We start from the raw sequence: 13,876 nt of genomic DNA, 5'->3' as shown, positions 1-13,876 counted from the left end.
AATTCTTTATTGGAATAAGTTTGGAACAACCTGGACACTTCCTAGGACTGGCTGTCCTACCAAACTCAGTACTTGGGGGAGAAACTTCCCGATGGTCAACCATCTCTGCAGCAGTCTCCCAATCTGGACTTTATGGCATAGTGGTCAGAAAGGAGCCTCTCCTCTGTCAAAGACTCATGAAAGCCCTGGAGTTTGCAAAAAGCAGCTAGAGGACCCTTAGACAAATGAGAAATTATTCAGTGGTCTGATTAAATCAAGCCTGAACGTTATGGCCTCAATTTTATGTGTTATGTTGGGAGGAAACCAGGTACTGCTCAGTACTATCTCTACAGTGAAGCTTCTTGGTGACAGCATCATGCTGTGGGGATGTTTTTAATGACTGGGGAAATTGAGAGAAAGCTGAATAGAGCAAAAAACAGAGATATATATTCTTAATAAAAACCTAATCCAGAGTGCCATGGACCTCAGACTGGACCAACGGTTTATCTTCCAACAAGAAAATGACCCCAAGCACTGAGCCAGGATAACACAGGAGTGGCTTAGGGACAACTCTGTGAATTGCCTTGAGTGGCCCAGCTACAGCCCTGACTTGAACCCAATTGAACAGCTTTGAAAAGACCTGAAAATGATTGTCCATCAACTGTCCCCATCCAACCTGACAGAGCTTGAGAGGATCTGCAGAGAAGTATGGCAGAAAATCTTAAATACATGTTTGTAAACCTTGTGGCATCAGAAGACTAGTGGCTATTAATATTGAACTGTACTGAGGAAAGGGTCTGAATATTTGTCAGTGTCAATGCAGCATATTGGTTTTTCCTTTAACAAAAAAATTGAAAGGGTCTGAAGTGTTAGTTTGTCCATAATGTCTTGGAGATGCTCTGTAAGTACAGCACATAAGACCCATAGTCAGGCATGAATTCACAGCATTAGAAGTCATTATAATGCTGTGAGTACGGTCAGAGGAGCAGTGTTTGTGGCCCAGGAAATGCGGCTGTGACATGGAATGAGTTTCCCGGACTTAACACGCTTTTGAGATTCTGGCCTCACATTCACTCCTCAGTTTGGCTCAGAAATCTACGTTAGACCCTTAAATTGCAGCCCCAGGAGTTGTCAGTGTTTGACAGCTGTTGAGCTACACAGCACAGACAGGGATGGGTCAAGGATACAGTTGAGTGATTTGGGGTTATCAGGGTTCGATTTCAGGATGGTGGTCTGAAAACTGCAGAAGCTTCAGGGACATTGAGAGGCTCATATCTGAGTCTAATGAGGGGTCAGGCACAAGTCTAAGTAGCAAGAAAAGAGAGGTCAGGACGTGGCAAATGTTTGCAACCTTCAGGACAATCTGAGGGCAGCATGTTATATGACAGGAGGCACTGTGCAGATCAATATGTAGTAATTTTGGGAAAGATTCAATAGGAATTGTAATTTATAAATTTAAATCTCAGCTTTTTTTTTTTACTTCACTTGTACATGGAGGAGATGTTATCAGTGATTGATGGCATTCTCTGTGTAACTCTGTATACATACAGTAGATCACGATCAGTCAATTACAGTTGTTTACGGGGGGGGGGGGGGGGGGGGGTTGCATTCAGAAAGAGCAGAGCTTTAAATGCATAAATTATAACTTTTTCTAATCTTTCCTCACAAAACTATACAGCAAATCAATCTGCTCAGCTCGTCCTGCTCTATAACATAGGGCTTGCAGATTGCTATCCATTTAGTGGTGACAAAAGATCTGTAGAGACTGTTATACTTCAAATAAAGCACAAGGGCCACCACAACCAGAGAGCAAAGGAGGCCATATAATAAGGCACCAATACTATGCAGCGGGGATGCTATGTACATAATCCTATCCATTAATCAGAAAAATGATAATGAATAAATCCCCTTCAGGTTTTACTATTAACTTTCTTGAAAATTCCAATTTCTGAATGCACTGTTTATCTAGAACAGGGATCAGCAACCTTCGGCACTCCAGCTGTGGCAAAACTACAACTTCCAGCATGCACACCTCCTTGGCTGTTCTCAGAACTCCCAGAGAAGTGAATGGAGCATGCTGGGAGTTGTAGTTTCATCACAGCTGGAGTGCCGGAGGTTGCTGATCCCTGATCTAGAACATTTCTAAATTTCTTTTACAACACCGCTTATTCTTCCCTTGACATTGATGTTCCTGTGGGGGCATAATGTTGACATGTACATGCTGGTGTGAAGTAGAACATATCTTTACATCTGACAGTCTCCACACTTCATCAGTTTAGTGTCCTAATAGTTTCTGGTGTCATTATGTGGCTTCCACACTAGACATGTCCTCTGGTATAAACTTCAGTGTTCATGCAAACATTGATTGTACAGTCGTGGCCAAAAGTTTTGAGAATTACATAAATATAGAAAATTGGAAAAGTAAAGTTTTTATAATAGCAGTTTGCATATACTCCAGAATGTTATGAAGAGTGATTAGATGAATTGCATAGTCCTTCTTTGCCATGGAAATTAACTTAATCCCCAAAAAAACCTTTCCACTGCATTTCATTGCTGTCATTAAAGGACCTGCTGAGATCATTTCAGTAATCGTCTTGGTAACTCAGGTGAGAATGTTGACGAGCACAAGGCTGGAGATCATTATATCAGGCTGATTGGGTTAAAATGGCAGACTTGACCTGTTAAAAGGAGGGTGACGCTTAAAATCATTGTTCTTCCATTGTTAACCATGGTGACCTGCATTGTGACCTGCAAAGAAACTCGCCATCATTGCGTTGCATAAAAATGGCTTCACAGGCAAGAATATTGTGGCTACTAAGATTGCACCTTAATCAACAATTTATAGGATCATCAAGAACTTCAAGGAAAGAGGTTCAATTCTTGTTAAGAAGGCTTCAGGGCGTCCAAGAAAGTCCAGCAACCGCCAGGATCGTCTCCTAAAGAGGATTCAGCTGCGGGATCGGAGTGCCACCAGTGCAGAGCTTGCTCAGGAATGGCAGCAGGCAGGTGTGAGCGCATCTGCACGCACAGTTAGACGAAGACTTTTGGAAGATGGCCTGGTGTCAAGAAGGGCAGCAAAGAAGCCACTTCTCGCCAAAAAAAACATCAGGGAAAGATTGATCTTCTGCAGAAAATATGGTGAATGGACTGCTGAGGACTGGGGCAAAGTCATATTCTCCGATGAAGCCTCTTTCCGATTGTTTGGGGCATCAGGGAAAAAGGCTTGTCCAGAGAAGAAAAGGTGAGCGCTACCATCAGTCCTGTGTCATGCCAACAGTAAAGCATCCTGATACCATTCATGTGTGGGGTTGCTTCTCATCCAAATGATTGGGCTCACTCACAATTTTGCCCAAAAACACAGCCATGAATAACGAATGGTACCAAAACACCCTCCAACAGCAACTTCTTCCAACAATCCAACAACTGTTTGGTGAAGAACAATGAATTTTCCAGCACGATGGAGCACCGTGCCATAAGGAAAAAGTGATAACTAAGTGGCTCGGGGACCAAAACGTTGACATTTTGGGTCCATGGCCTGGAAACTCCCCAGATCTTAATCCCATTGAGAACTTGTGGTCAATCCTCAATAGGTGGGTGGACAAACAAAAACCCACTAATTCTGACAAACTCCAAGAAGTGATTATGAAAGAATGGGTTGCTATCAGTCAGGAATTGGCCTAGAAGTTGATTGAGAGCATGCCCAGTCGAATTGCAGAGGTCCTGAAAAAATAGGGTCAACACTGCAAATACTGACTCTTTGCATAAATGTCATGTAATTGTTGATAAAAGCCTTTGAAACTTATGAAGTGCGTGTAATTATATTTCACTACATCACATAAAAACAACTAAAACAAAGATCTAAAAGCCGTTTCGCAGCAAACTTTGTGAGAACTAATATTTGTGTAATTCTCAAAACTTTAGGCCACGACTGTATATTGATAGAGCCCGGTATGTCAGATGGGTTAGGGAACTCCCTGCATGGCCGTCAGTTCTGTGCCTTAACACCACGGTGGAACCCTGGTTCCTGTGGAATTCTTACTTTATTTCCTACCTGGTTTAGAAACTGATGCAGCATATCTATATCTCATGTTGCTGGTCTACATGTTCTAGGGATGGGTGATGAGGTGGTGACTAACTCATGATTTGAATTGGAAATATGGATTACTATTTTTAGAAATGTGGCAGCCGTGTTCTGCTGCCTGCTTTCTGTCTGTACATGTGGGTGAAATTCTACATGTCTTACTATTTTAAAATATAAGGGTCCATTCACACTTCCATATGTGTTTTGCGGATCCCAAAAAACGTGGACACCGGCAATGTGCGTTCCGCATTTTGCGGACCGCACATCGCTGGCACTCAGAAAATGCCTTTACGGACAAGAATAGGGCAAATGCGGATGAGGACAGCACATTCTGGCCTTATTGAAAATGAATGGGTCCGCACCTGTTTCTCAAAATTGCGGAATGGATGCGGACCCATTTTGCAGACATGTGAATGGACCCTTAGTTAACATGTTCTTCCTAGTGAAGGAAATGTTCACATGTGTAGGTTTTTTCAAACTGCAGAAATGATGGCACTACCGAGGTCAACTAAAGGAGGACCCTTTAGTTGACCTCGGTAGTGCCATCATTTCTGTATATGTATAAGAATGTGTATTGCCACAGCGCAGGCTGCATTTGTCTCCGACTGTGTATTTGGTGGCTGGTTGAATTCTCACGTCTGCTGGGAAGTTACTGAACTGGACTGGTTTCGGCAATAAACAGTACAACCTAGGAGTCGCCCACACTGATATGGGAGTGAGTGAGGTTACTGTTCAGTGCAGTTTGGATTTGTGCAATTACCAGCGTTGGGCGTGCGTCTCTGAATACATTAGGTTAATCATGGTGGGAAAGGTGATATGTATTGTATATAAGGATCAGTGCAAACCAAGTGGAGGAGGCAAGGCAAAGTATATTCAGTGGCTACAGCACACTTGTGGCCAATGGTGGAAATCAGGCCATGAAAGTAGGTATTTTGGGGATGTTTCAGTTGGTCCAAGAGATGAGGTTTAAAGGGCATCTGTCAGCAGATTTGTACCTATGACACTGGCTGGCCTGTTGCATGAGCACTTGGCAGCTGAAGGCATCTGTGTTGGTCACATGTTCATACGTGCCTGCATTGCTGAGCAAGATGAAGTTTTAACATATGCAAATGAGCCCTTAGGAGCAATAGGGGTGTTGCCTTTACACCTAGAGGCTCTTTTCTAGGTGTAAAGCAGAGCCTCTAGGTGTAAAGGCAGCTAAAGCAGTGCCTCTGTTTATCTGTATGTTGTCTACCTTTCTCCTGTTTGGACTAGATATGAGTAAAACCCTTCTAGTTCTAGCACATGGTGACTCCGAGGTTTGTTTGTTTTTTCAGACGCCCGAGCATGTGCTGACCAAAAGAAACTTCTCCGTCAAGACCAGACCCTCTAAGTGCCTTGGTGAAGATGGGGTTTGGCATGGATCTTAAATTTTCACATGATGCTTTGCTAAAGCTTCAAGATTGGGAGCTGCGCCTCCTGGAAACTGTGAAAAAGTTTATGGCTTTGAGAATTAAAAGCGACAAGGATTATGCCTCTACTCTACAAAATCTTTGCAATCAAGTTGATAAGGAAAGTGCTCCTCAGCTTGACTACATCAGCTGTGTATCCAAGGTAAGACTGGGTTTCATAGTGATCCAAATTCAATTCAATGAAACCGCATGGGGGCCAGGTCTTGTGGCTTTGTTAGCAGATCTAAGTATATACTGTAAATACTTTCTGGAGTTTGACTTCTTGGATATTAAATGAGTAGGTAGCATATGACCTACCTTTTTCAGATCAAAGATGAGGCACATTCGATGTTGGTGGGTGGAAGGCAAACTGTTTTAAGGATGGCCATACACATTTGACTAATTGTTTCAGCGTGATCAGTTGACCATCTAGAGTGTATTAGATGTTCAGCCATTACATATTGAGGCGGAAGAAACAGGTGTGTCGAGTTTCAGTATGTAAAATCCTTTGTTCTCATTGGAGGTAAGCTGCCAACAGAGTTGTCTGGCAGCGACTTATTCACCCTCCCCACTGAGAACACGTGCCCGCTTATCCAAACTTATCATGTATGGTGAAAGCGGGAGGAGTAGCTGCCTGCTGAACAAGTGGTTGCCTGACAGCTGCTGATGGTGTATTTCCACTTTAAAGGGTAACTTAAGTTTTATTGAAAAAATTAAGGTGCAGAAGATCTGCCCCTTTGTTTTTAACCGGCTCAGCTCAGGTTTTGGAGTTTGTGGTGTACAGTCCCCATATATTTTCTGTGGATGGGTACTACACACTCTTGAAACGCTGAGCAAAGTCAATGAAAGCTTAGGGGGCACAGTTCTCTGAGTAGCACATCTGCACCTTCATTTTTTCCAAAAAACGTTTAGCTACTGCATAAGTGCAACCACCCAGCATTCAGCTCCAACATGAATGGTAACCCATTTTAGGCCTCTTGTGCACAACTGTGGGGCTTCCATCCCCGTGTTGCGGACCGCAAACGGTACGGACCCATTGGCTTTAATGGGTCCGCGACCTGCAGGATGTAGAGAAACAGAGGACATGTTCCGTCTTTTGCAGTGCAGAGGCACGGACCTGGAAGCCCACTCAAGGACTTCTGTGTATTTCCACGGGCTTCCGGGTCCGTGCCTCCGTGCTGCAAAAGATAGTCCTTGCTCTATCTTTCCCCGCATCTTGCAGATCGTGGACCCATTGAATTCAGTGGGTCCACATCGAGATGCTGAGTGCACACGGCCAGTGCCTGTGTTTTGTAGACCATGGATTTGTGGTACTCGTCGTGGGCATGGTGACCCCACAGTCGTGTGCATGAGTCCTTAGGGCTCTTTCACACAAGTGGAATCTGCTGCGTGAAAGACAGCTAAGCCCTGCTCTGGACAGCAGAGACACGGAGCATTAACATGATTTATAATGCTTCTTGACTGTCTGTGATCTTTTTAATACAAAATCACAGTGACCACTTTATCTCACTGTGCTTTTGTAGTAAAAAGGTCAGAGAGGCACAGAGCATTATCAATCATGTTAATGCTCCGTGTCTCTGCTGTCCGGTACGGGACTTGGCTGTCTTTCATGCAGCGGATTCCACGCACGGCATCCGCTTGTGTGAAAGAGCCCTTGCTCTGTGAACATACCCCATAAAAACCAGGGTTTAGCCAGCTTTCATTTCTGGTGCCATGTTCTTATATCTAATACCATTTACTAACTAATTACTTTTCATGACTGGTGGATTTAGGCTTTGTGCAGAAGTTTACATCTTATTATGTTTCATGAATTAATTTATTTTTACATTATTGGTACTCCATACAGCAAAATGAATAAGATTTGTGTGTTCCTTACGTTTTGCTGTACAAAGATCAGCCCATTGGGGCACTGTGTGTACGGCAGCCACCTCTAGCACTCCGTTCTGGCTCATAGATTGGCGGTCACCACCATTGGCATTTGTTTTCTTCTTAACTTGTAGTCATGGCTGCACATGGTTCAGCAGACAGAGCAGTTGAGTAAGATCATGAAAAGTCATGCAGAAGAGCTCAACGCAGGACCGCTACACCGCCTCAATGTCATGATCAAAGACAAGCAGCAAGTGAAAAAGAGCTACAACAGCATTCACCAGCAGATCGAGGCCGAGTTGTACAAGGTATGCTCTTGGAATCAGGTCTTTCTCTCTTTTTTAATCTTCCTGAAGACTGGTCAGTTTTCTTTTATAATTAGGTGTTTGATAAAATGTGAGAGATGTGTAAAAAGGTGGGAAAACGAAAAGCCAAATAAAATTCATTAAGGTTAATAGTACATGGATGGAGGGTTGATCTGCAGATTATATAAGCCATTGTCTATTTATAATGTCTCATTTAGTTCATGGAAATATGTCTGGCAGGGTAATGACCTTCCTGGAGGTCCTGTGCAGCTTATTAGTCACTTCTGCAAAATGTTTTGCTTCCCTAATTTATCAAGGCTATTAATAAAAATAATATAGAACTCCAAGCAAAAGTATTAGATTGTTTTTTATTTTTATTTTTTTAAGATATCTTATGTTTTCTTTCAATACATTTGTTTTGATGATACCCTTGTGGGAAATGTATATTTTGTTTGCAATGTGCAGGCTGTTGCTGATGTCAGAAGTGAAATTTGCATGCTACTATAAAACAGTAAATGCATAGGGAAGCTGATTAACCCATAGCATACCAGGGCTGTTGATGTATGGCGCTGCAGACCGTGACCTAAGTCCCAGCGGCGTACATGTCCTGCGCTCTGATCAGGCTGGTGAAGGAGCTTCGTCTACTCGATTGATGACAAGGACCCGACTGTTAGTGACAGCCGGACCCCTACTGTACACGCCAGCATCGATGAAAACGCTAAATTTATAGTTCTACATGTCTTTGATAAAAAAAAAATGTCAGGTCCATAAATATTGGGACATCGACACAGTTTTAACATTTTTGGCTCTATACACCACCACAATGGATTTGAAATCAAACGAACAAGATGTGCTTTAACTGCAGACTGTCAGCTTTAATTTGAGGGTATTTACATCCAAATCAGGTGAACGGTGTAGGAATTACAACAGTTTGCATATGTGCCTCCCACTTGTTAACCACTTCAGCCCCGCTAGGTGAAACCCCCTTCATGACCAGGCCACTTTTTACACTTCGGCACTACACTCCTTTCACCGTTTATCGCTCGGTCATGCAACTTACCACCCAAATGAATTTTACCTCCTTTTCTTCTCACTAATGGAGCTTTCATTTGGTGGTATTTTATTGCTGCTGACATTTTTACTTTTTTTGTTATTAATCAAAATGTAACGATTTTTTTGCAAAAAAATGACATTTTTCACTTTCAGCTGTGAAATTTTGCAAAAAAAACGACATCCATATATAAATTTTTCGCTAAATTTATAGTTCTACATGTCTTTGATAAAAAAAAAAGTTTGGGCAAAAAAAAAATGGTTTGGGTAAAAGTTATAGCATTTACAAACTATGGTACAAAAATGTGAATTTCCGCTTTTTGAAACGGCTCTGATTTTCTGAGCACCTGTCATGTTTCCTGAGGTTCTACAATGCCCAGACAGTATAACTACCCCACAAATGACCCCATTTCGGAAAGTAGACACCCTAAGGTATTCGCTGATGGGCATAGTGAGTTCATAGAACTTTTTATTTTTTGTCACAAGTTAGCGGAAAATTATGATGATTTTTTTATTTTATTTTTTTCTTACAAAGTCTCATATTCCACTAACTTGCGACAAAAAATAAAAAATTCTAGGAACTCACCATGCCCCTCACAGAATACCTTGGGGTGTCTTCTTTCCAAAATGGGGTCACTTGTGGCGTAGTTATACTGCCCTGGCAATTTAGGGGCCCAAATGTGTGAGAAGAACTTTGCAATCAAAATGTGTAAGAAATGACCGGTGAAATCCGAAAGGTGCACTTTGGAATATGCGCCCCTTTGCCCACCTTGGCAGCAAAAAAGTGTCACACATGTGGTATCGCCGTACTCAGGAGAAGTTGGGGAATGTGTTTTGGGGTGTCATTTTACATATACCCATGCTGGGTGAGAGAAATATCTTGGCAAACGACAACTTTTCCCATTTTTTTATACAAAGTTGGCATTTGACCAAGATATTTTTCTCACCCAGCATGGGTATATGTAAAATGACACCCCAAAACACATTCCCCAACTTCTCCTGAGTACGACAATACCAGATGTGTGACACTTTTTTGCTGCCAAGGTGGGCAAAGGGGCACATATTCCAAAGTGCACCTTTCGGATTTTGCAGGGCATTTTTTACACATTTTGATTGCAAGGTACTTCTCACACATTTGGGCCCCTAAATTGCCAGGGCAGTATAACTACGCCACAAGTGACCCCATTTTGGAAAGAAGACACCCTAAGGTATTCCGTGAGGGGCACTGCGAGTTCCTAGAATTTTTTATTTTTTGTCACAAGTTAGCAGAAAATGATGATTTTTTTTTTTTTCTCTTTTTTCCTTACAAAGTCTCATATTCCACTAACTTGCGACAAAAAATTAAAAATTCTAGGAACTCGCCATGCCCCTCACGGAATACCTTGGGGTGTCTTCTTTCCAAAATGGGGTCACTTGTGGCGTAGTTATACTGCCCTGGCAATTTAGGGGCCCATATGTGTGAGAAGTACTTTGCAATCAAAATCTGTAAAAAATGACCGGTGAAATCCGAAAGGTGCACTTTGGCATATGCGCCCCTTTGCCCACCTTGGCATCAAAAAGTGTCACACATCTGGTATCGCCGTACTCAGGAGAAGTTGGGGAATGTGTTTTGGGGTGTCATTTTACATATACCCATGCTGGGTGAGAAAAATATCTTGGTCAAATGCCAACTTTGTATAAAAAAATGGGAAAAGTTGTCGTTTGCCAAGATATTTCTCTCACCCAGCATGGGTATATGTAAAATGACACCCCAAAACACATTCCCCAACTTCTCCTGAGTACGGCGATACCAGATGTGTCACACTTTTTTGCTGCCAAGGTGGGCAAAGGGGCACATATTCCAAAGTGCACCTTTCGGATTTTGCAGGGCATTTTTTACACATTTTGATTGCAAGGTACTTCTCACACATTTGGGCCCCTAAATTGCCAGGGCAGTATAACTACGCCACAAGTAACCCCATTTTGGAAAGAAGACACCCTAAGGTATTCCGTGAGGGGCACTGCGAGTTCCTAGAATTTTTTATTTTTTGTCACAAGTTAGCAGAAAATGATGATTTTTTTTTTTTCTCTTTTTTCCTTACAAAGTCTCATATTCCACTAACTTGCGACAAAAAATAAAAAATTCTAGGAACTCGCCATGCCCCTCACGGAATACCTTGGGGTGTCTTCTTTCCAAAATGGGGTCACTTGTGGCGTAGTTATACTGCCCTGGCAATTTAGGGGCCCATATGTGTGAGAAGTACTTTGCAATCAAAATCTGTAAAAAATGACCGGTGAAATCCGAAAGGTGCACTTTGGAATATGTGCCCCTTTGCCCACCTTGGCATCAAAAAAGTGTGACACAGCTGGTATCGCCGTACTCAGGAGAAGTTGGGGAATGTGTTTTGGGGTGTCATTTTACATATACCCATGCTGGGTGAGAGAAATATGTTGGCAAAAGACAACTTTTCCCATTTTTTTATACAAAGTTGGCATTTGACCAAGATATTTATCTCACCCAGCATGGGTATATGTAAAATGACACCCCAAAACACATTCCCCAACTTCTTCTGAGTACGGCGATACCAGATGTGTCACACTTTTTTGCAGCCTAGATGCGCAAAGGGGCCCAAATTCCTTTTAGGAGGGCATTTTTAGACATTTGGATCCCAGACTTCTTCTCACGCTTTAGGGCCCCTAAAAAGCCAGGGCAGTATAAATACCCCACATGTGACCCCACTTTGGAAAGAAGACACCCCAAGGTATCCAATGAGGGGCCTGGCAAGTTCAAAGAAATTTTTTTTTTTTCGCATAAGTTAGCGGAAATTGATTTTTTTTTGTTTTTTCTCACAAAGTCTCACTTTCCGCTAACTTAGGACAAAAATTTCAATCTTTCATGGACTCAATATGCCCCTCAGCAAATACCTTGGGGTGTCTTCTTTCCAAAATGGGGTCAGTTGTGGGGTGTTTGTACTGCCCTGCCATTTGAGGGTCTCCGCAATCATTACATGTATGGCCAGCATTAGGAGTTTCTGCTATTCTCCTTATATTGAGCATACAGGTAATGAGATTTTTTTTTTCCGTTCAGCCTCTGGGCTGAAAGAAAAAAATGAACGGCACAGATTTCTTCATTCGCATCGATCAATGTGGATGAAAAAATCTCTGCCAAAAAAAAAAAAATGGAGGGGAAAGGCGTCTGCCAGGACATAGGAGCTCCGCCCTACATCCATACCCACTTAGCTCGTATGCCCTGGCAAACCAGATTTCTCCATTCGCATCAATCGATGTGGATGAATAAATCATTGCCGGGATTTTTTTTTTAAAATATATATATATATATATATATATATATATATATATATATATATATATATATACATACAAAGTGCTTGCCAAAGCATAGGAACGCCGCCTCCTCCTCAGCTCGTATGCCTCGGCAAACGTATCTGTCACTGCAGAGGAGAAAATCCCGTCTTGCAGCGCCGCATACACCGACTTGCGTGTAATCTGACAGCAGCGCAATGCTTCTGTCAGAATGCACATTGGTGCTGCAGCTAGTAGATCGGTTGGTCCACCTGGAAGGTAAAAAGACAAAAAAAAAAAAAAAAAAAAAAAACAGGCCACAACGCAATAATTTTATTAACTTTGGAACAGAACATGTAACTTTAACTTTTGGAACTAAACATTAACCTGTTTGCTTACCTGTTTTTTTTTTTTGTTTTTTTTTTGTTTTTTTACCTTTATAGAACAAACCTCTCCTTCCCCATGGGTCAATGTGCAAAGCGCAAATCGCCCAAAGATGTGGCGAAGTGCGTTATGCACTTTGTCCCATGTGAAAGGAGACGTTTGCAGCAGCAGTGAGTGAATGGGCCCTAATAGCCCTGTGTGCCTGTCCTGGTGAGATGATCCCTATGCTAATAGTGTACCTGTGAGTGGTACTTCCGGAAACACTCTCCAAAGCATAGGGCAGGGTGGTCCGGACAGTCAGGACAGAAATAGCGGGTGTCACGCCTTATTCCACTCCTGCTACAGACACGACATCTTTTTCGGGGTGACGGTTGGGTTGAGGTACCAGGAACGACATTGGGGAAATGTCGCTCGTGTAGACGGCTAACTACACTGGTGGTTGGGGCCACGGAACCTCCTGGATACAGGAGGTTCTCAATGATCTCTTCCTGAAATTTGAGGAAGGATCCAGTTCTCCCAGCCTTACTGTAGAGAACAAAACTATTGTACAGAGCCAATTGAATTAAATATACAGACACCTTCTTATACCAGCGTCTGGTGCGTCGGGAAACTAAATACGGAGACAACATCTGGTCATTGAAGTCGACCCCTCCCATGTGGAGGTTATAGTCGTGGACTGAGAGGGGCTTTTCAATGACACGGGTTGCTCGCTCAATTTGTATTGTCGTGTCTGCGTGAATGGAGGAGAGCATGTAAACGTCACGCTTGTCTCTCCATTTCACCGCGAGCAGTTCTTCGTTACACAGTGCGGCCCTCTGCCCCCTTGCAAGACGGGTGGTAACGAGCCGTTGGGGGAAGCCCGCGCGACTAGTTCGCGCGGTACCACAGGCGCCAATCCGTTCTAGAAACAAATGCCTAAAGAGGGCCACACTTGTGTAAAAATTGTCCACATAAAGATGGTACCCCTGGCCGAATAAGGGTGACACCAAGTCCCAAACTGTCTTCCCACTGCTCCCCAGGTAGTCAGGGCAACCGACCGGCTCCAGGGTCTGATCTTTTCCCTCATAGACCCGAAATTTGTGGGTATAGCCTGTGGCCCTTTCACAGAGCTTATACAATTTGACCCCATACCGGGCGCGCTTGCTTGGGATGTATTGCTTGAAGCCAAGGCGCCCGGTAAAATGTATCAGGGACTCGTCTATGCAGATGTTTTGCTCTGGGGTATAAATATCTGCAAATTTCTGGTTGAAATGGTCTATGAGGGGCTGAATTTTGTGGAGCCGGTCAAAAGCAGGGTGGCCCCTGGGACGGGAGGCGGTGTTGTCACTAAAGTGCAGGAACCGCAGGATGGCCTCAAAACGTGCCCTGGACATGGCAGCAGAGAACATGGGCATGTGATGAATCGGGTTCGTGGACCAATATGACCGCAATTCATGTTTTTTTGTCAGGCCCATGTTGAGGAGGAGGCCCAGAAAAGTTTTAAGTTCGGAAACTTGGAC

General features: G+C 43.1%; 1 protein-coding gene across 3 annotated transcripts in view; it reads left to right on the top strand.

The window, feature by feature from the left end:
* FER (FER tyrosine kinase) overlaps positions 1 to 13,876 on the top strand; it is a 239,241-nt gene that overhangs the window by 46,286 nt on the left and 179,079 nt on the right. For all 3 annotated transcript variants that reach the window (XM_044275952.1, XM_044275953.1, XM_044275954.1), the window contains 2 exons: positions 5,377 to 5,653; positions 7,491 to 7,664. In XM_044275952.1, coding sequence (XP_044131887.1) covers positions 5,447 to 5,653; positions 7,491 to 7,664 — 381 coding nt within the window. In that variant the 5' untranslated portion in view covers positions 5,377 to 5,446. The remainder of the gene's footprint in view (positions 1 to 5,376; positions 5,654 to 7,490; positions 7,665 to 13,876) is intronic.

Source organism: Bufo gargarizans, chromosome 1 (genome assembly GCF_014858855.1).
Source record: "Bufo gargarizans isolate SCDJY-AF-19 chromosome 1, ASM1485885v1, whole genome shotgun sequence".
NCBI classification, from domain to species: Eukaryota; Metazoa; Chordata; class Amphibia; order Anura; family Bufonidae; genus Bufo; species Bufo gargarizans.
This window is presented reverse-complemented; position numbering and strand designations above follow the sequence as displayed.